This window comes from Sorghum bicolor, chromosome 2 (genome assembly GCF_000003195.3).
Source record: "Sorghum bicolor cultivar BTx623 chromosome 2, Sorghum_bicolor_NCBIv3, whole genome shotgun sequence".
In the NCBI taxonomy this organism is placed as follows: Eukaryota; Viridiplantae; Streptophyta; class Magnoliopsida; order Poales; family Poaceae; genus Sorghum; species Sorghum bicolor.
Window position 1 is genome coordinate 46741798 of NC_012871.2, and position 21569 is coordinate 46763366.

Here is a 21569-nt window from a genome sequence, read left to right on the forward strand (position 1 = left end):
CTCCACTACAAAAATTGTGATCAAACTCATTTAGGCACACACCAAAACATAACCAAAACTGCGAAAGGGTCTCTAGCTTAGTGGTTAGAGCACCTGAGTAGCACCAGCAGACCTGGGTTCGACTTCCCGTGGGAGCGAATTTAAACATATCTGCATTATCAAAAAATAAAAAAATAGGCTAGGGTTTCCTTGCTGACTTCGGTCAAAAAAAAACATAACCAAAACTAGTCAATTGCTAACAAGATGAAGCAACATTACTAACTTTCTGCTTTGGGCACCTGTAAAAAACAAATCCGGTCTTCATTACCATTCTTGTTTGTTTTCCCCTTAAACCCAAGCACCCTATGCTGATCACACTTGGTGCACCGGATGAGTGACAACTCCGGCCTCTTCCACCACCATTTTCATGATTCGGACAAATTGGAAGATGACAAACCTAGCAGATGAGTTGGGCGGGGACAGACAGTGGGATGGTGGCAGATCCTCTCCTCGTCGATGAGGATGGCGACCTCAACAATGACAGAATGAGAGAACTAACGACTAGGATGGAGGCAAGCATCAGGATAGCGACAGATCCTCTCCTCGATGACAGTGAGAGTGAGGGCGAGGATGATGACAATGAAGGAGAAAAGCGATATAGTAGATGAGAGTTTTGGGGATTGAGCGATTAGGGATTCGAGTGGGCCTACACTACAAGAGAAACCCCTCTTTTGCAATGGATAGGTGACAACGCTGAATTTATTAGTTGCAAGGAGTACGTTGACAACGTTTATTAAACCGTTGGAAGCGTATCTGTATTCTTGTGAGCAGCCTTTGAGCTATGCGGGACTTGTAGTGCTGTCAGGTTGCTGCTCTTTAATTTCGATGACAGTGAGAGTGAGGGCGAGGATGATGACAATGAAGGAGAAAAGCGATATAGTAGATGAGAGTTTTGGGGATTGAGCGATTAGGGATTCGAGTGGGCCTACACTACAAGAGAAACCCCTCTTTTGCAATGGATAGGTGACAACGCTGAATTTATTAGTTGCAAGGAGTACGTTGACAACGTTTATTAAACCGTTGGAAGCGTATCTGTATTCTTGTGAGCAGCCTTTGAGCTATGCGGGACTTGTAGTGCTGTCAGGTTGCTGCTCTTTAATTTAATTTAATTTAATCAATAAGCGGCAAAAACAGCAAAACTCTGGTTCGAACATGGAACCTCTAGGAACAGGTCACACCGCTACACCATGTAACCAGTAAAGTCATTAGCCATTTCCATTTTATTTCCTTACTAAATTTTACTTATAGTAAGAACAAGGCCGGATCCAATCCAACCCCTCGCCCCTATCATCCTGTACGAACCCTAATCAAGACCGCCGCCACTCTGCGTGGTGGTACAACGTCCGCGCCCCAAATCCCCTCCATGTTCATGGCGCATCGCTCCATCCTAATCACGACCAGCACCTGTTGTCTGCTCACCGGCGTCGCGACCAACCTCCCCCACTAATTCCTCCTCCTTCCTTTCGCAAAAATCCTCCTCCATCAGAGCAACTCAGGGCCGTCCAGGCGGGGCAGTGAGCTGCTCGGCGTGGGTTGGGGCAGCTGAAGCAGTGCATCAATAGGCAACACGTGCAGCTGGGTGACACCACACCAGCAGCAGCAGTGGACGCGGTTGTCGGCGAGATAGCGACTGCAGAGTGCCGAGCAGCAGGCCATTAGGTATGTCTTGAAGTCTCTAACTGATTAGGCCAATCAACCTGCACCCTCTTTGTCATTGAGATAGCAAAACAAATTGGTCAACTGGCAATTCAATGACGGTATGATTATTTGATTTCTTGCAAGTAATATGATTTGTTATGTACTTATATTTTTTTTTGCATGCTTATATATGTGAACCAGATTGGCACCAAAGTCTACTTACAGAGCTGGAAAAATCAAAATAAGTCTGTTGCATTGGGTACAATATTAAGTTGTGATCCAACATAGAAACTTGATGGTGTTCAGCTAGGCAAAGAATTTTGGATGGTTCGTGTTAGTTTTGCAATTGTAGATGATGAACCATTGATACGACCATACAAAGGCTACAAGGTTATTGGAGACGTAGAAGGAGGAGTTATTGTTGCATGGCCCTCAACTTTTGTACGGTCTTTTCTATAACTCAATATAATTTTAGTTCTCAAACTTCTCATAAGTGTTATATTAAATTAATCCAACTTTTATTTGTAGATCAAGAAGATAAATATATGATCACATCAGTGGAACGCTAGACTAAAGTGAAGGAAGGAGAAATGACATCTGCAGGCATACTAAGAGGGATCCCTTTATGTGTTTTAAATTTGCTTCGCATAGGAACTTGTACTCCGAACAAAACTTGTCATGAACTATGTGGATGATACTCATTGTACTGCAACAAATTCTTTATACTATATTTATATATGGTTGAGTGTGTTTATTTTGTATGTGTTGGATGGTCTTGCATTTTTTATTAAATTGTCTCAGAAATCTATAAGATATTATCTTTATTTAAAATGTCTCAAAAATTAAATAATTATATGATATTAATGACCGAATAATTATTTCTTACAACACATTTAAGTGTTGCAACAAACCAAATCTATATGTTACAACAAACCATAGAGGTCGATCTCCTATGGTTTTTACAAACACATATAAGTGTTGTCATAACCCATCATATCCGTTGCAACTTTGCAATGGTTATTAGTATAGTTTACCAACGCATAAATAAGTGTTGCAATAGATCCTTGCAACGCCACTTTAAGCAACACATATTAGATGCATTGGTATATACCTTGCCAACATATATAAAGACTTTTAGCAACGCATATTTGCGTTGCAAAAGGGGGTGTCATTTTGTAGTGCTAGGCCTATGTCATCACTGGATCTCATGTTGTAACCTGTCTGGATACTGCAGCAAGACATGGACCATGTTTAGGTACCTAAATGTGTGATTTGTGAATTTAGGAGACTGTGATGACACAATAACATAAGTTTAAGGACCATCAGTGGACTTCGCTCCTTCAATAACTCCAAACTTTAGGAGGACCTTCATACTTCTAATGGTGATAGGAGGGCTTGAGCAGTAGTGCAAGTAATAATTTGAATGTCTGTTTTGAGAATTATGGCTCCATGTTTTTCTCTTCTTATATTAGCTTTTATATTTATTAAAATTTTCAAGCGCGATACATCGAGTATGTTGATACAAAGCCTTGAAAACAACTGTTCTGGTTTCTGCCTTACAAGAGAGACCAAACCAACAAAAAAGGATTCATGCACATATTAGTGACAATCAATTCTTGTATTGTGTTTTTCTTAATTAGTCCATCCTTTTAAGAATTTTTTCAGTAAGTGATATATCCAGGAGTTACTTTTGTAATGGAAATTGTAAATAGAGATCTTGTTAGTTTAGATAACCTTTGGTGTTTGGCACTTAGTTGGCATATTTGTGTCTTGTTGAGCTATATATTAATATTTTAGTTTGTGCATTAAATTAATGTCTTGAGTAGCCTGTAAAAGATCAAAGGATTATCAAAGATGCAAGAAGAAACTATTTATTGTGTAATTTGATATTTTGGGCAGTTACACGCTCCACACAGGACTTCATAATTTGCTGAAATAAATAAAAGTAGCTTCAAACTTAGAACTATTTAGAATTATTGCTTTACATTGTAGCCACGCTGGAGCATTTTATTTCTGTAATAGCCGCAAGCAGTCTTGGCATGGGAGGAATATCAAGGTCCTGTAGACCCTCAAGAACCCGAACTACTTCACCCATTGTTGGCCGTTCAGACTCATTGTCCTGGATACACCAGCATGCTACTTTGCAAACTCTCTCAGCCTCCTCCAAGCTAAAGTCTCCATGTAAATTTGGATCCATCAAGCTCTCAACATCCCCCTCATGAAGCTGGCTCATGGCATGCACAGGGAAATAAGTAACATGGCCCCTACTATTGTTACTGCATACCACAGATGCATTCCTTCTTCCTGATATGATTTCCATCAGTACCATACCAAAGCTGTAAACATCTACTTTTGACGTGATAGGAACTCCGCTGAGCCACTCTGGGGCAAGATACCCCATAGTTCCTTTAAACGTAGTTAGAACCCGGCTAAAATCCCTGCCTATGACCGATGCCAACCCAAAGTCTGCAATTTTAGGCACAAAGGATTCATCGAGAAGTATGTTTTCTGGCTTGATGTCACAGTGTATGATGCACTGGTGACAACTCTGATGCAGGTAGGACAATCCTCTAGCAACCCCAATAGCTATCTGATATCTGGTGCTCCAGTCTAGGACAGCCGCAACATCATTCCTTTCGAAGAGATGGGAATCAAGAGAACCATTGCACATATGTTCATACACAAGCAGCCTCTTATCACCTTGACAGCAGAAACCAACCAATTTGACCAGATTGATGTGTTGGATGAGTCCAAGTGCACTCACCTCTGCCCTGAATTGCTTCTCCCCCTGCCGCACACCGTCAAGCCTTTTCACTGCTACAGCAGACATGCCACTCAATACTCCCTTGTACACAGAACCAAAGCCTCCTGCTCCCAGCTTCTCCGAGAAATTCCTTGTAGCACGAACTAAATCGGCGTAGCTGAAGACAGCAACTCCAACACTAGCTTGACTGGTTGGCGCCGGTGATGACACACCACACCAGTACTTGAACCCCTTCTTCCTTGAGATCAGCATGATGATTATTACCAGCACCCCAGAACCAATTACGCTTGCAGCAGTAATGGCTCCAATAGGTAGTGGTTTTCTTGTCATACCTCGCGTCAAGCTTGAAGAATCTCCGGCGGCGGCGAGGCGGATGTAGATTGAATCTTCAGAGCTGATCTCGATGCCATCATCTTTGTTCACATTGAACAACTTGCCATGCCAGACAGAGCATTTGGTGTCTTGGTAGGAGTAAGCAGTGCACGAGCAGTTGCCAAGGCAGGCCCGCTGGCATTCGCTCCTGGTCATACTATACAGGCTGCTTTGGGGGCCATAGGGCAATGTGACACGAGCTATGGGGTGGAACACGTCCGTCGAACTGCTGCCAGTGTTGGCACTGCAGTCCAGGGGAGTGTCTCTGGAGCACCCTCCTGTTCGATCACCGAGGTCCCAGTCCTGGGGTGACGTTTCAGAGAAGCTCTCCATGCACTCGCAGGGTGGCTGTGAGCTCCCCGTGCAGACAGTGAAGGGTCCGCAGGTGGCGGAGGGACTGCAGGGGTCCACGGGCTGGATGAAGATGCTGTACCATGACTGGTTGCCGTGTGACCACACGTTCATCTTCACCTGGCCGTTGGTGTCGATGGAGAAGAAGGTGGACGACGACTCGTCCGGCGAGGTGTACATGTAGTACTCCTCCTCCCTGTTGTCGACGTACTCCGGGACGACCAGACCACTGGTCTGTGGGTTCATTTGTAGCAGCGCCCTGAGCTCCGGGATCTTCATCCCTCCTGCCGCGTTCGGCGACCACCTCCAGTAGGTCTTGTAGGGGTAGATCTGGCGCCTGATGGTGACGTTGTTCATGACGGTGGCGTTGGTGTCTAGCCCAATGCGGAAGGAGCCCTGGGCTGGGTCGGTCTGGCTCTTCCATGAAATGCCCACACGGTTGAGGCCAGTGACCTTGTTCCAGCCGATCTTGGCGTGGGGGAGCAACGCGTTGGTTGGGTAGTCGAAGCTCTGCCACAGCGACATGGTCGTTGTAGCATTATTGGTATTGGAGGAGTTGTTGTTGGAGTTTGAGGGGTTTTCTAATGATTCTATGACAAGGTTTCCAGTGTTCTTGAGGATAGCTCTGCAGGTTGATGTTGCTGCTGTGTTGTTGGCTTTTGCTATGTGGGTGGAGGTGGACCAGATGACGACGGATTGTGTTTGTGTGGTGTTTGAGAGGACAACAAGTAGGTTGCCATCACGTGAGATCTGGAGCTGCGTTGCATTGAGATAGGGCTCTAGGATTGGTTTCTCCCGGTTGGCGACCCAGACGGGAGTGACGAGAGGGATCTTGTTGAACCATATGCCAAGGTACCAGCCGGGAGAGGTAGACGACGACGGCTGCTTGTTCATGTTGCTGGCTCTGGGCTGGAAGAAGCCCAGCGCGAACTTGCCGTTGCTGGAGACGAGCTTGTTGTTAATGGTGAACGCCTGGCCTGGCATCAGAGTGTCGTCGTCGTCTCTTGGAGCTGCGCCAGCACCAGGAGGAATCGCATGCAGATGCAGTACTGTGAGGATGAGGAGGAGGCGGAGGAACGTGTGGACGGTAGGCATGGCTGCTCTGTGTATGTCTATGTGTGCTTGCGCTCCACCTCCGCTCGCTTTGTTATGAAGAAGAAGGAAGCACACAAGAGGGCTGCATGCGGGTCAAGTCAAGGCGTACGGAGCTGTTCACGAAAGATGCCGCACTGGACATGATGGCGAGCCCCACAACTTTAAATTTCTCAGTAAATGCAGCTTGTACCATAGGCGTTTACTTGGTCAACCATGAATTCTATCCCTTCGCTTGGAGAACAACAAGAGTACATTTGTGGGCCACCTCTAATTAGCAGAGGCTGGTATGTTTATGAGCCACCTCTGCAAGTGGTTGGGTTGGATCTCCAAAAACGGCCAGTCGGCGAAGAGACCACCGTTGTTAGGGTTTGTTTTGCAAAAATTTTTAATTCTCCGTCACATCAAATCTTACGACACATGCATAAAGCATTTAATATAGATAAAAATAATTAATTGCATAGTTTGCCTGTAATTTGCGAGACAAATCTTTTGAGCTTAGTTAGTTCATGATTGGACAAATATTTGTCAAATACAAATGAAAGTGCTACAATATCCATTTTACAAAAAAAAAACTAAACAAGGCCTTAATCAACTATTCACATAGGCGGACATCATCAAACTCCTTGTCTTTGCAAATCATTTATAGACATGAACATCCTAAAAAAAAGACCGTCTCTAGTAATCGATAAAGGGAGGCAGCCTTCTAAAATGCATGTAGCATCCTCTAAAAATAGCAATTAATATAGACACATGCATGTCTAAGGGGTCCGTCTCTAAGGATAGTTATCTAGAAAGTTGAAATCAGATGAAGATCGACTTCATATAGAAATTTAAGGGTATGCGATCTACAACTTTGTAGCTGATAGGTTTTTTATTTGGAACAGTGCATAGTTCCAAATTCATTTAAATTCTTAGATTTTGAAACTTAAGTTTTAGAATTTTTAAACAACCTCAAAGTTGACATGGTCATTATAAAGTTGTAGTTCTACATACAATCTACAACTTTATACTTAAAACTTTTTAAATTTGAAGTCATAGATTCATTTTATGTTCTAAGTTTCAAAATTTCAAATTTAGATTTTTTAAACAACCTTAAATGTTGTCATGCATATTTTTGGCATTTCTTGTTTCCCTGACTCATCCACAATATCGTTGAGAGTATGGAATAATGTAAACGCTATGTCTGGAGACGCAGAAGCGGGAAGTTTCTCACATTTTCTAAAAAGGTTTCAAAATTTAGAATTTAGAATTTTCGAATAATTTTTTTTATTGACATGATTATACCAAAGTTATAGTTGTCAATGCAATCTATGATATTTTAGTTGACAAGGTTTTTATTTAAAAACATTTTGAGTGCCTTGTTTCAAAATTCTCAGATTTTGATATCAAAATTTTGAACTTTTCAAACTATTTGGATGGAGACACCTATATACAAAAATTGTAGATCGTGATGACATCTAAAAGTTTGTAGTTGACACTTTTTCATTTGAAACCATTTAAGGGCTGAAATATTCAATACAAAATTCTTAAAGTTAATACAAAAAATAGCATCTTTCAATTTCGTAAGGTAATGTGCAGTGTGTAGTGGCAGGGAGTGAATTTTAAAAGATTATATGTTGTGGTTTTAAGTCTTAAAAGTATATTTTTTTAAATTTATTTATTTATTTAGATCCAAAAAGTTTTTAGATTTTGACACTGTAGCATTTTTATTCTTATTTGACAAACATTGTCCAATCATATAGTAACTAGGCTTAAAAGATTCGTCTCGCGATTTATAGGCAAACTGTACAATTAGTTTTTATTCTTATCTATATTTAATGCTCCATATATATACCGTAAGATTCGATGTGACGGAAAATCTTAAAAAGTTTTTGGTTGGTGAACTAAACAAGGCCTACATAGGTGGACTGATTTCCAGAGCTGTACACCTCCTGCCTGCCTCCGTAAATGGCCCTCTGCCTCTATAAATGCCCTGTACTAGTGTGCAATGGTAGTGGTACCTACACCTGGTTTTGGTTTTGCATATGTTTACACCAGAAAATTATATAATGTATGTCGAAACAAGATTATACATCCATGAACATTTCTGTAGACAATATGATGACCACTAAAAAAAATCTGAAAAAAAACATGTTTGTCTTGGTACTAGAGACATATGATCGTATTTTACACAAAAAGTGTGTGTAAACTTGTTTCAGCATGCTTTACGTGTTTGCATTTCTTCACAATTATGTCAAGTGCAAACAAAAAAGATCAAAATCTAATTAGGTAGGATGTACTACCATTTGGACAAAAACTGGACTATGCATGCTGCTACATTCTCGTTCTAGCTTCTAGCTACTTGTTCAACCACTTTGCACGGACTGTCTCGTCCCACTTGTATTGCATGGACCAAGTTTTTTTTATTCCTCGAAACCAGTCGTACAAGTTGTATTATCAGAATCTAGACCAAGTACATGACACATACATCGACCTAAAACCAATACCACCCATAGCACATGTCTACATTCACAAAGACACGCAGCTTCGCTAGCAATGGGCACATCGACATCTCCCCATGTGTGGTACATAGATGCTTGAAGATATCTACATTGAAATCTGAAAGAAAATGCCCTAGGAGAAAACAACGGCGCGGCGAGCCTGAGATTCCAACACGGGTGGGCATGAAGACACCCATCGGCTCCCATAACCCGTGTACGCGGGGTTCTCCACAGACCACATAACTTGAAGGAAGACTTGAAGCATCTATTGAATTCAAAAACTAACAAGCCACGACTGACTTAATTATTTGACAAAAGAAGATTACATGTATAAGACTACTAAATATATTGTTGCAATGGAACACAACTTGCATAGTCTTAAAGTTTATAATTAGCTAGCTGTTTTGTCTGAAACCCAAATAAACTTAAATTTTGCTAATATAAACACCCATGTTAAATCTAAGTTTTTTTTGCGAGACCATGTTAAATCTAAGTTAATCTTTCGTCCTAACATATTAGGCTACAGTGCAACCTAGCGAAAGCTCTTTTCATCTCTAGGCCTTGTTTAGTTCCCAAATTTTTGGGCCGAAATGCCAAAAAAATTGCAATTTGGCCTTTTGGAAGTAAACGGGCCCGAAATATTTTGGCACTATTTTGCAGGCCGAAACCGGGGCAGCCAGCCCAAACTTCCACGCCCGGCCGCATCCTTGGTCATATAAGCGGTGGCAGCACGAACCCTAACCCTTATCCGCTCATTCTCGCCCACCCGCACAGCACACCGGCCGCCGCCGTGCTCTCCTCCCTCCCGTTCCTTCCCTCGGCCGCCGCAGATTGTAGGTGCACTCCACACAGCTTTGCTCTCCCCCACTAGATCCACCCTTCTCCTCTAGTTTCCTCGCCTGTACCTTATCAACCATGGCCGGACATGGCAGCGGCGGCTTCGACGGTGAGCAGGGTGCCTTCAACCCGAGCCACAACACCGGATCTGCGGCCGGCGGTGTCACGCGTGACTTCTGGGGCTCCTCCGGTCGAAGCCCCTTAATCTCCGGTGTTGGTTCAAGCTCCTACCCCAACCCGTAGCTAGGGTTCGACGGCCTCGACATCAACGGTGGCGAGCAATGGGCGGGAGACGACGTCGAGCAGTACGCCGACCATCTCCGCGGAAGGAGGGATCTCATGCCGCCTCCCGTTCGCGTTCCGACAGTCGGGGCATCTCGGCATCCCTTGTTCCCGCCGCCTCGCCATGCGGGTCAACCTCTTGGGTCAGGAGATGAAGGCTTCGGCGACCCGCTGACACCTGCCAGGGGCAGCAACCCACGTACTGCACGCACGGCATCTCGCGGGCGAGGACGTGACGACAACTCGCACCCATCGGGCGGAAAGGTAAAGAATACCCTGCCTACCTGCTCAGTACATGTGAAGTAGATTAGTTATCTGCGAGATTACTTGTGTTACTTAGTTTCCATATTTTAGTTTATGTGTGCACTGCATTTTACCCTGTTGGAACGCTATTGCTTCTGTTGGATTAGTTATCTGCGAGATTGATTGTGTTTACTATGTGTTGGAATTAGTTGTATGCTTGTTAGGATTTCTGTTTTCATCCTTGGCCCATACTGCCAAATTTATTCATTCATAGTGTTGTGAAATCACCAGTTTTGGTTATTCATGTTATCTATAATTTGTGCTCTCGCTCATCACGGTTTAGGTCCACAAGAGCAAAGCTAATTGGACAACTGATAATTTAATCAAGTACTGTGATTGCTACGTTTTAGAGATGCACCATGGCAATTGCCCTGGAGGCCAAATGAACAAATTTGGCTGGAAGGGGTTGAGCAGTAGGTATTATGCAGCAACAGGTTTGTTGCATATGACAGGGAACAGCTGCAGGGCAAATAGAGGACGCTGAAAAAGTTGTGGAGGTTATGTAACCTAGCACGCACGCACACTAGCGTTAATAGAGATGCCGACGGGTTCATCCATGCTACAGACAAATGGTGGAACGATAACGTATTTGTTTCCTGCACTAACACATTTCCATTTACAATGTACTTGTACTGTTGGAAGATTATGTAACCGTTTCACTTGCTGCAGGAAAGCGAGTACATGAGGCTTAGGACAAATGGTCTGCCTCTGTACTTACCTCAGTTGGATGAGATGTTCGAGGGCAACACAGTTGATGGGTCCTCATCGTACATTCTGGCTGCAGCTCCTACAACTGAAGTCCACGAAGTTACATCTGATGACGAAGGTGGAGATGATGAGGACACCACTACCCCTATGAGCCGTAGGACCAAAAGGGCAAGCAGCACTAGCACAACTACAACTAGCCCCAACAAGAAGAGCAAGAGCCCGTATGTGAGGGTCATGAACCAGCACATGAGCTTGCACATACAGATTACTAGAGAGAGGCTGGAGGTAAAAAATGCCCTTTAGAAGAAAGCACAGGACAAGGACAACGCAAGGTCAACTATAAACTAGAAGATAGCTGAGTGCTCTAGGATTGCTGAGCATAAGCTGGGCATATCTCGAGACACCCCTACCCTGTTGGACGGGCTGCTTGCTTTGGCTGAGAATGAAGCTCAGATGGACTTGTTCCTTTCATCAAGTGAGACAGTCAGGATAAGAATCATCTAGAAGCTCGCCAACAACATTCCGCCGGTCGACCCCTAGAACACCTAGCATCTATTGCATGTAGGAACGACGTAGTAGTACCACTGATCGTGTAGTACCTTTTGTTAGTGAAGGAAGCGAACCTTTTGGTTGTATTCTATGTTGTAGTACCTACGTGTATGTGCTTTTATTTCTTTCTTTCGAAGAACTTGTGATGTGTTAGTCAGAACTCTATGTTGTTATTTGTTTCAAAAGACCTTTCAATGTACTAATTGGTTTGACGAACAATGAATCCATGCTTGCACTATGAATTATTATGTAGTTGTTTGCAACTGTTGGGGCATTACAATGAAACTGATTGTGTTAAACCATATGTTGACTACTTTGTGTTGTAATCATGACAGGCTAAGAATTCTTGGTATGATGCATGAAGGGAGGAGTTGCTGCAGCAGTTGGAGAAGGAAGAAGACGAGTTGCTGGATGAGATGATGGAAGATGCTGAGGAGGATGAGTTCATCTTTGGTATGTACCAATATTCCATTGTTGACGGTCCTTAAGTGCAAGATTCAACTGTCAACTAAACATGGAAAAGGATCTATATGCACCAAACACCTAGAATTAGGGTTTTTCTAACAGAATTCCATGAGTTTTGGTGTATGTCTATTTCCACAGGAGGTTATCAGAAAATATGGAAGGAAGGCCCACACGTCGGGTTTACATAGAGATATTAACGTGTGCGGTACTTTTCCTCAATCTAGAAGACTCTAGAAGGACCTGGGCCGAAGCACAGCTAGGGGGAGCCCAGCCAAGGGCGCCCACCCTAGGGTTGAGGGCGCCCGCCCTGCCATGGCGGCCAATCATGCTTCGCCTCGCGGATTATGCTCCACTGCCTCTAAGGATTAAGGAAAACCATGCGATTAAGGTCAGTTTGATCCGACGGCCCACGTTGTTGACGGTCCTTAATGCTCACATTTAACCGTCAACTAATCATAGAAAAGGATCCAAATGCAACCGACACCTAGACTTAGGGTTTTATCTGACAGAATTCCACGAGTTTTGGTGTTTGTCTATTTCTACAGGGGGTTATCAGGAAATATGGAGGAAAGGCCCACACGTCGGGTTTACATAGAGATATTAACGTGTGCGCCAATTTTCTATCATCTAGAAGACTCCAGAAGCCACGGGAACGAACGGGAGGCCGAGCAGGCCCAGGGGTAGGGCGCCCGCCCTCCCCCCTTGGGCGCCCGCCCTGCCCTGGTGACCAATCAGGGCAGGTCTCGCGGATCGTGCTCCACCGCCTTTGAGGATCAAGGAAAACCGTGCGATTAAGGTCGGTTTGATCCAACGGCCCACGTTCATTTGGAAGGGATATATAAGCAGGCCCCCTGGCCCCTAGAGAACATACCTCTTCTACAGAATCAAAGCTAGGGTTTCAATTATTCATCCAAGTAGAGAGGATCCCTCTAGCTCATCTAGTTCTAGTTCTAGTTCATCTAGTTCTAGTCATCTAGTTCTAGTTCTAGTTCTAGTTGTAATCTAGAAAATAGGGAGAGAGAAGAGGAGAGTGGAGGATGAGTTGGATCTGTCGAATCTTCCTCAATATTGTACTTTTGCAGCAACTGGTTCATTCTTCATCGTTCTCCAAGTTCTTCAATTCTTAATTTTTGAGTTCTTTAATTACTTTTATTTGCATTCAAGTTATTTATTGGATTCCCACTTGCATCAAGTGCTCTAGTCTTTGAAATGCTAGAGTAGTAATTAATAGATTAGACGTGGTGTTTAATCTTGCAATTACCTGGAATTACACCCAATCCTGCGGATTGTTGTGGTAGCCCTAGGTAGTGACAGCCCTAACGGTCGACGTATTCCACCTCGTTCGGATCGGTGTTTGTAGGACCGTAGTCAGAGCTTCCTAGCCCCCTTCTCATCTCTTTCTGTGGTTAGTGTTCTGATGTCCCGAAATAAATAATCTTTGAAGTAATTCTTGATTCTTAGATCAACTAGAGAACTCTCAGGAAACTTCCTCTCTTCCCACCAAAAAATAATTATATAGTTATCCTTGGGCGATCTTGAATCTTAATTAGTACACTCATGTTCCCTCTGGAAAATCGATACTCTGTAATACTCCCGGGTGAAAGCTACATCGGTATCCGTGCGCTTGCGGATTTTTTCTGTTTGCGTTTAAAATACCCAATAAGCTTTCTGGCGGCGTTGCGGGGGAACGGTAGTTGTGCTAGTTTTGAACCAAGTCGTCTGTGTATCCTTTTTCTTTTCCTTTTTTTACCACACTCACCTTACCATTTTCACCATACCACATGGATTTCACTCCAAACATTAATGAGCATGAAATTTATTTCATAGCCACTTCGTTTACTCCATGCTCATATGCAACATCTTCCCAATCTATTGGTCTCTCCAACATCACCACATTCGAGATCTCCAACACCCTCTTCCTTTTTATTTATAAAAACTTTAAAAGGGTGGTTGTCGATGCACATGTCTATAATAAATATTGCAGATCTCGTTGAGTTGATCTTGATATAGGTTAGCGTTGGAGGGGAAACCACTTCGCCGACATAAATTGATGGTTTCCCAAGGACAAGTTTAGTGTCCTAAAATAAGCACTGATCAGATCGTAACATGAGCTTTTAATTATTTGCAACATTACCTTGTGTATTGAGCATATAAGGATAATTGTAAAAATATTCCTTCGGGTATTCTTGTCACTAACCTTTCCAGGATTAGAGCAAGAAGATCGGATGAATGACAAGCACAAGGTATGTCCAACCAATCATCATACAACATTGAATTAAATTCATCCAAACTTGAATTTTGCAAAATTCAAGCTTGGGGAGTACTTTACATAAAAACATCCTTTGCCATGTTGCTATGTTGGTTGTCCCTACCTTTGAGACATGCTCAATTTGTTAAATACTAATCACAATACTTCATCTCCATTTGAGTAGATCTCTATAAATGCTCTCATGCTACCTTTATTTGCTTTAGTATATGTCTAGGTTTGGAGTAGTTTCATTTATCTCTTAATTAAGCATGGTGCTTAGTTTAGGAATGATGATCTTACTTCCAAGGGATTTTAAATTAAGCATGGTGCTTAGGTTAAAATGCCCTCTTGAATCAAATTAGACATTGTGTCTAGGTTGATTTTTGAGCCGATAGTATGCTATAGTAGATATTGGATATTTTGTTGGACTAACCCCTGCAGGAAAACTTTCAATATCGACCTGGGAAGTCCTGAGATAAACTCACATTGGAGACAAAGAGAGAGACACATGAAGGTTAACAATTTACACAAGGAAGGCATAGCTCACAAGAGATGATCCATGGAGGGTGCCATAAACACGATGCACAACCGCTAAGAAAGGAAAGCTTCCACAAGGTGATACTATACCATCACTCTTCAAGTAAGGTAACATCTTAAGGTACTTGACTATCACTTTTATAAGCTTCTCCTTGGTTCTGGCGTTCACATGAATAAAAGAGACAAACATGTATGATTTACAACTCTAGATTAACCAACCCAATCGATTCAATCCTTCCACCTTTGTGATCCCACACTCCTAATCATATGAACTAAAATGTTGCACACGCAATCTTTGGAAGATATATAAAAAACATAATTATAGATAGATTATATTTCATTAGGTTGAGCGAACTGATCTGACAAATGTTTTAAATGCTACACTCATGATCTTATTATCCATCAACTTTGTCTTCCTCACTATGTTTAAGGTTATAGAAGAACAAATACACTTTTGGTTCTGTTGGTGTTTTCCACCAACAGGGCCTATGCACTTGATCTCTGCCTTGTCTCTATGAGCACGTACACTTCGAGCAAAATATGAAGGAGTTTACAACTCCCAGACTCCACCAAGTGAAGAACCTGGATCTACGAGCACAAACACACTGGATATACTGGACACTCAGATAATCACTGCCCTGAGATGCTTGAGGACGTAAACTACATCAACAACAACAACAACTACTACTACAACCGTCCTCAACAAAATCAAGGTTGGAATCAACAGAGGCCTAACTACTCAGGTAATTATCAAGGTAATAATTCTTACAATAATAATAATAATTTTCTACCTCTGAGAGAGCTAGTGTCTAATCAAGTAAAGCTAATGGATAACCTATCTAAGAAATTGGCATCTAATGATAAAATGTTAGAAAATATAAATAATAGAATGGATAATTTCTCTACTGCCATCAAAGAATTAAATTAGCTTTAATAAAATGATTGAATCTTAATTAAATCAAATAGCTACTGCTGTTCCTCCGACTAACCCTGGTATACCATCACAACCGGAAGGATTAGAATCTGCAAATCTTGTAGACATGTTTGATGCAGGTAACTACTGGAGTAACCCTGTTGTGGAAGTAATTACTGACCTTTTGCCGGTCAAGAGAGACGATCCAGGACGCCCCGTCATACCGATCTCCATCGGCATGGTGGACTTCCCAGAAGCACTCTGCGACTTTGGCTCCAGTGTCAACATTATGCCCAGAGTACTCTATGAAAAATTCTTTACACATCCTTTACTAGAAACAACCATGTGTTTGCAGCTTGCAGATCGGACACTAAGTTTCCCAAAAGGAATATTGAAGAACCTCTACGTCCAAGTTGGTACCTTGTACGCCCCAGCAGACTTCGTGGTGATAGAGACTGGTACTGATGAGAGGGCACCCATCATCCTAGGGAGGCCATTCCTGAACACCTCGGGAGCTGTCATCTACGCTAGTGCTGCCAAGATGAGTTTCTACATCAAGGGGAGGAAGGAGACGTTTTCCTTCAAGAACAAGACTACACAAATCTCAGAGCAATCCCGACATGAACTAAGGAAGAGGACCAACAGGAGGAACAGCAACAAGTAAATATGGACCGAGTCAGCTAAGATGGTCACTGCAGTTCAAGGAGGTCAAGATCGTCGACTTAAGTCACCGTTTCTGACCAAAAAGGATGATCCAGGTATGCCAAGCATCCAGTGCTCCATTAATGGATAACAACTTCTAGAAGACGCTTTGCGACACCGGGTCAGGCGTCAACATAATGGTCGCAGCCACCTATCAGCTCCTATTCGGAACTATGCCCCTAAAACCGACATACATTCAGCTCTAGATGGCAGATCAGACATTCTGAAAGGTTGAAGGTATAGTAACTGATGTCCCTATCAAAATAGACGATCATTTTTTCTATACAGATTTTCAGGTTATTGACATGGGAGAAGACGAGTACGATCCACCCATCATCCTTGGGAGACCGTTCCTCAGCACCGTTAAAGCAATCATCTACATTGAAACTCGAGAAGTCCACATGCACTTCCCCTCTGAGAAGGTACGCCACTATTTTACTGACCCTGACTATATAGTTGAAGACTCTAAGCAGGTCAGGACAAGAAGAAGACGACGCAACCGCAACCAGAGGAGGCAAATCATCAAGGACGACGGATGGGGAGACTACGAAGGAGAAGTGATAAGGTCTGAAGACATACAACTTGAACAGAACTGTCCTGAGGAGACTATAGCACCGAGTCAGGTGTGGAGAGAGAAGATAGTTATACACGAAGAGGAGGCATCGCCGAAACCACCGACTACGCCATCCAGCGAATCCAAGCATGACTGAGAAAACGGAGAGTCCCGTTCGGAGGACTTAAAAACACCGAACGCCATGCCAAGAGGTAAACTTGGTAGTTATCCTTTTCCTTTCAATTATTTAAAATAGTTTGCTTAGTTAATCAGGTTCATATCATCTTGAAAAGAAAAAAAAATAAAAATGTTAAAACCAGTAAGCCCCATGTGAGTATACAAGTGGCATAAAACCCATAAGTATATTCACTGTGGTGGCATAAAAAATAATAAAATAAAAATATTCTTCTACTCTATAAAAAAATGAAAATATAAAAATAAAATTGTTATCCTACCAAAGAAAGTAGCATTTATTGAGGAGACTCAACATGATAAAGGCTAGATATTTATGCTAACACTTAACTAGTTCCACAAAGCTTTGTTGTCTATTTGAGCTCCACAGAATTCAAAGATCAAAGAAGACTAGCAGACGGAGGACATCCTAATCGCTGTCAGGGTGCTGCCGACATTCAAATACAACTCTGCCACCTGCTAGCTACATCAGAAGAAATTGCGTCAAAATCCAGCTTGGGGGAGAGCACCTCCATTTATCCAGCTAAGTGTTCTACTCACGTTTATACTTTACTCAAATAATAAAAAGATGCATAATCATAAAAACTCAAATAAAGATTTTATATATATATATATATATATATATATATATATATATATATCTTTGCTTAGTTTGCTAAGTAAATAAATAAATAAAGTTTGCTATGAACCCTCATGATAAGCTCTCACATGAAAATGATGAATAGTTGCTCTGCCATGACTAGTTCTCAAAATTAAAATCTCTCTCAAGTTTAGGCATGACTGTTATTAATTAAGATTTGCTCTAAACCTAAACTTATGGGAAGAGTACTTGATCTAAAGTCTAAGTCGTTAACGGATACGATATGGAAAGATTGAGCTGCTGTTTATCTGTTCCTAGAGATGCTAGAATTCTGGAGAATTTTATCTTTGAAAATCTTTAAAATGTTGCATGATGAGTTCATGTATGATGAGAGTTTAAAATTCTACCATAGTCATATATACATGCTTATTAGACTATGAACCATACATTTACTTTTTACTGCTTATGAGCATTGAGTGTGGTTAAGCTGTGTAGACCCTTAGAAGCTTGTCATGCGGTTAAAATCAAGATTCACTTGCACGTTCACTCATACATGCTGCTTCTACTCCGGAAGTACGCATCCACATACATCCACTCATTTCCATATCCAGATTCACCCAAAATTATTCTACTCCTATCTAGGAGAGAATAGCCAAAAACATTATCCTATCTTTGTTATTCTCCGTGAAATAAATGCTCGAGATATTTTGGTTACTACCACTTGCTACATTATTCCAGGAGGGTGAGTGCTCTGAAAAAAGTGAATATGGGGAAATAAAAAGAGGCAAGTGCCCCAAACCTCAAAAAAAAAGAAGAAAGAAAAAGTGAGACGAGAGGTAAAAATGGACAAGTGTGCGAAAGTATAATTAGGGGTACAAGATACCCACCTGAGAGAAAAGAAAAAAAATATAGAGCATCTCATTCCCTTCAAAAGCCTCAAGTGCAAGGAAGGTATGTACCCCCTCAAAAGAGCAAAAGTAGAATTAGACTTTCACCATTGTTTTCACTATTATCACCATTCATTCGCCACACATGCACATCTTGATTTGACTTATTGACTTCTTCTTCTGGATCCATGGTTTGACTATGCAATAAATGTCTTGTAAGTATGTATTAGCTGTCTCCCACCTATGAGCTCCAGATATCAAAACCTTATTAGAGTAGGGTGAGAGAGAAGGCAATGCCACTATGCCTCATACCAAAAATACCACATACTTTGAGCGAAGGCATACACCATTACTGTCTTGGTAAGGATCCAGAAATACCACAAAAGAGAGACTAGAGAGAGTCATACAAGGAATCTCTGAGTTTTATTTGAAAATCTGCAAAAACTCCAGAGCTATAGTTAATCGAAGAACAAGAGACATGGCGCTTGACTAGACTGTTATATCTTTTAACTGCTCAAGACACAAGTGACGGTTGCAAGCCCCATGGTGCAACGAAAAATAAGTAAGTTTAAATCTTAACAGTTTACCCTAACCCAGAGATGAGATCTTGTTTGAACGCATATGTACCTTTAAGGCATGAAACCACTGCAGAAACTCTTGAGTCCATCCTTGCTCGGGGACGAGCAAAGGTTAAGCTTGGGGGAGCTTGTTGATGGTCCTTAATGCTCACATTTAACTGTCAACTAATCATGGAAGAGGATCCAAATGCAACCGACACCTAGACTTAGGGTTTTATCTCACAGAATTCCACGAGTTTTGGTGTTTGTCTATTTCTGCAGGGGGTTATCGGGAAATATGGAGGAAAGGCCCACACGTCAGGTTTACATAGAGATATTAACATGTGCGCCAATTTTCTATCATCTAGAAGACTCCAGAAGCCACGGGAATGAGCGGGAGGCCGAGCGGGCCCGAGGGCAGGGCGCCCGCCCTCCCCCCTCGAGCGCCCGCCCTGCCCTGGTGACCAATCAGGGCAGGTCTCGCGGATCATGCTCCACCGTCTTTGAGGATCAAGGAAAACCGTGCGATTAAGGTCGGTTTGATCCGACGGCCCACGTTCATTTAGAAGGGCTATACAAGCAGGCCCCCTGGCCTAGAGAACATACCTCTTCTACAGAATCAAAGCTAGGGTTTCAATTATTCATCCAAGTAGAGAGGATCCCTCTAGCTCATCTAGTTCTAGTTCTAATTCATCTAGTTCTAGTTCTAGTTAGTTCTAGTTGTAATCTAGAAAATAAGGAGAGAGAGAAGAGGAGAGCGGAGGAGGAGTTGGATCTGTCGGATCTTCCTCAACATTGTACTTTTGCAACAACTGGTTCATTCTTCATCGTTCTCCAAGTTCTTCAATTCTTAATTCCTGAGTTCTTTAATTATATATTTTTCCTTTTGTGATCCTGAATCATAATTAGTACATTCATGTTCCCTGTGGAAAATGGATACTCTAGAATACTCCCAGGTGAAAGCTACATCGGTATCCGTGCGCTTGCGGATTTTTTCTGTTTGCGTTTAAAATACCCAACACACGTTCAATTGAGGTGGCTATATAAGCAAGGCCTCTCCACCCCAGGGGAGGAGGAGAAATCATTATCAGAGGAAACCATCAAAGTTTGGGTTTAGAATACTTCTCTCCCGCAGAGAATTAGAATTAGCTACTTCCAATTCCTTCAAGTTTTATAGGATTGATTAGATAGAATTAGAGAAGTAGAGCATTGCGCTCTGGATTTCGGATCTTTGTCAATAAAGATTGGTATTATTTCATATTTTTCTCTATGACTTTATTCTAATTTCATTATGTCTCTATTTATTATGTTCCTAGTTTGCTCTAGTTCTATATTTGATATAGTTATGATTGATAATGAGTTTATGTATAAGTTTGCAAAGCGCTTAGCTCTTGACACGTGGGAGTTAAGTGGTATCACATGTGGGCGTGGTGCTTAGATGTTATTTACCTGCAAATGTATCTTATTGTTCGGGTCGTGTGGTAGTTCGCGATGGTCACAGCTTCGTTAATTCTTATATAGTCCACCCTCCATTAGTAGGACAGGCAGAATTTGTATTGCGGAGTAAGTCTTGCTATGTTCGGATTTACTTTAGCAATGTTCCTTATACATGAATGAAGAGTCTTTTGTGCTATATATGATCTTGTATATGTCTAGAGTAGATTGCGACTTAGTAAATAGTAGATACTTAGAATCCATTCTCTTGCTAGTCCGACGTCACCTTATATTTATGTGGAGTAGTCTATTTCTAATCGCTATGTTATTTACCCATGAGCTTACACTTCATTATCTTTATTATTATTATGGCTTACCCCCTGCCAAAGCATGTGACTATGTGATGAGTTTGTCATTAGTAATCATGTTTTGCAAGTTCATCTCTAGTCTACCCCTTGATAGATTCTACCCCTGTTTCCCTTTTGCCGTTTCTAAGCAAAATTATAAATAACGATACCCGGAGTACTCCCCTGGTGAAATGCTACAATGAGGTATTTTATCTGTGCGCTTGCGGATAGAATAAATATATTTATAGAGAGCCTTCATATTCTTAAATACCTTAGTACACTCTAGCGCCATGTTGGGGATGACAACCTAGTATTCAAGTGGTGTTAGCAAGTGTCAACATCCATGCACATTGACAAGTACCTTTGTAGAGCTGAGTATAGGGTTCCTAAAATGACTAGCCTTGAATGGGTTCATGCTAAGCTAGGCAGTGAGAAGTCATGTTACAACATGTTTGGAATGACTCCTACAATGTTCTTTACCCTGCATTAGCTTTTATGTGATAAGTACGGTCTCAAATCGACAATGAAGTCGGCTTCTTTTGAGGCTCTAGGGATGTTCTTATGGATGTTGGGGCGCCACAGTCTGTTAGACAAGCTGAGGACAAATTTGAGAGGTCCTTGGGGACTGTCTCAAAAATGTTCAACAGAGTCTTGAACAGCCTTGTGCAGCTAGCAGCAGACATCATTAAGCCAGTCGAGCCAGAGTTTAGAACAGTGCATCCAAGGCTAACAAATC

The 21569-nt window shown here is 42.0% G+C and overlaps 1 protein-coding gene and 1 long non-coding RNA gene across 2 annotated transcripts; one reads left to right on the forward strand and one right to left on the reverse strand.

Annotated features, from left to right (window-relative positions):
- LOC110432280 lies at window positions 1888-2431 on the forward strand. Its single transcript, XR_002449694.1, has 2 exons — window positions 1888-2118; window positions 2206-2431. It is a non-coding gene; the product is annotated as an uncharacterized LOC110432280 (long non-coding RNA).
- On the reverse strand, window positions 3656-6285 carry LOC8062042 (G-type lectin S-receptor-like serine/threonine-protein kinase At2g19130). The gene has a single exon (XM_021452370.1). It carries the CDS (start codon window positions 6257-6259, stop codon window positions 3659-3661), a length of 2601 nt encoding a protein of 866 aa, XP_021308045.1. The 5' UTR covers window positions 6260-6285; the 3' UTR covers window positions 3656-3658.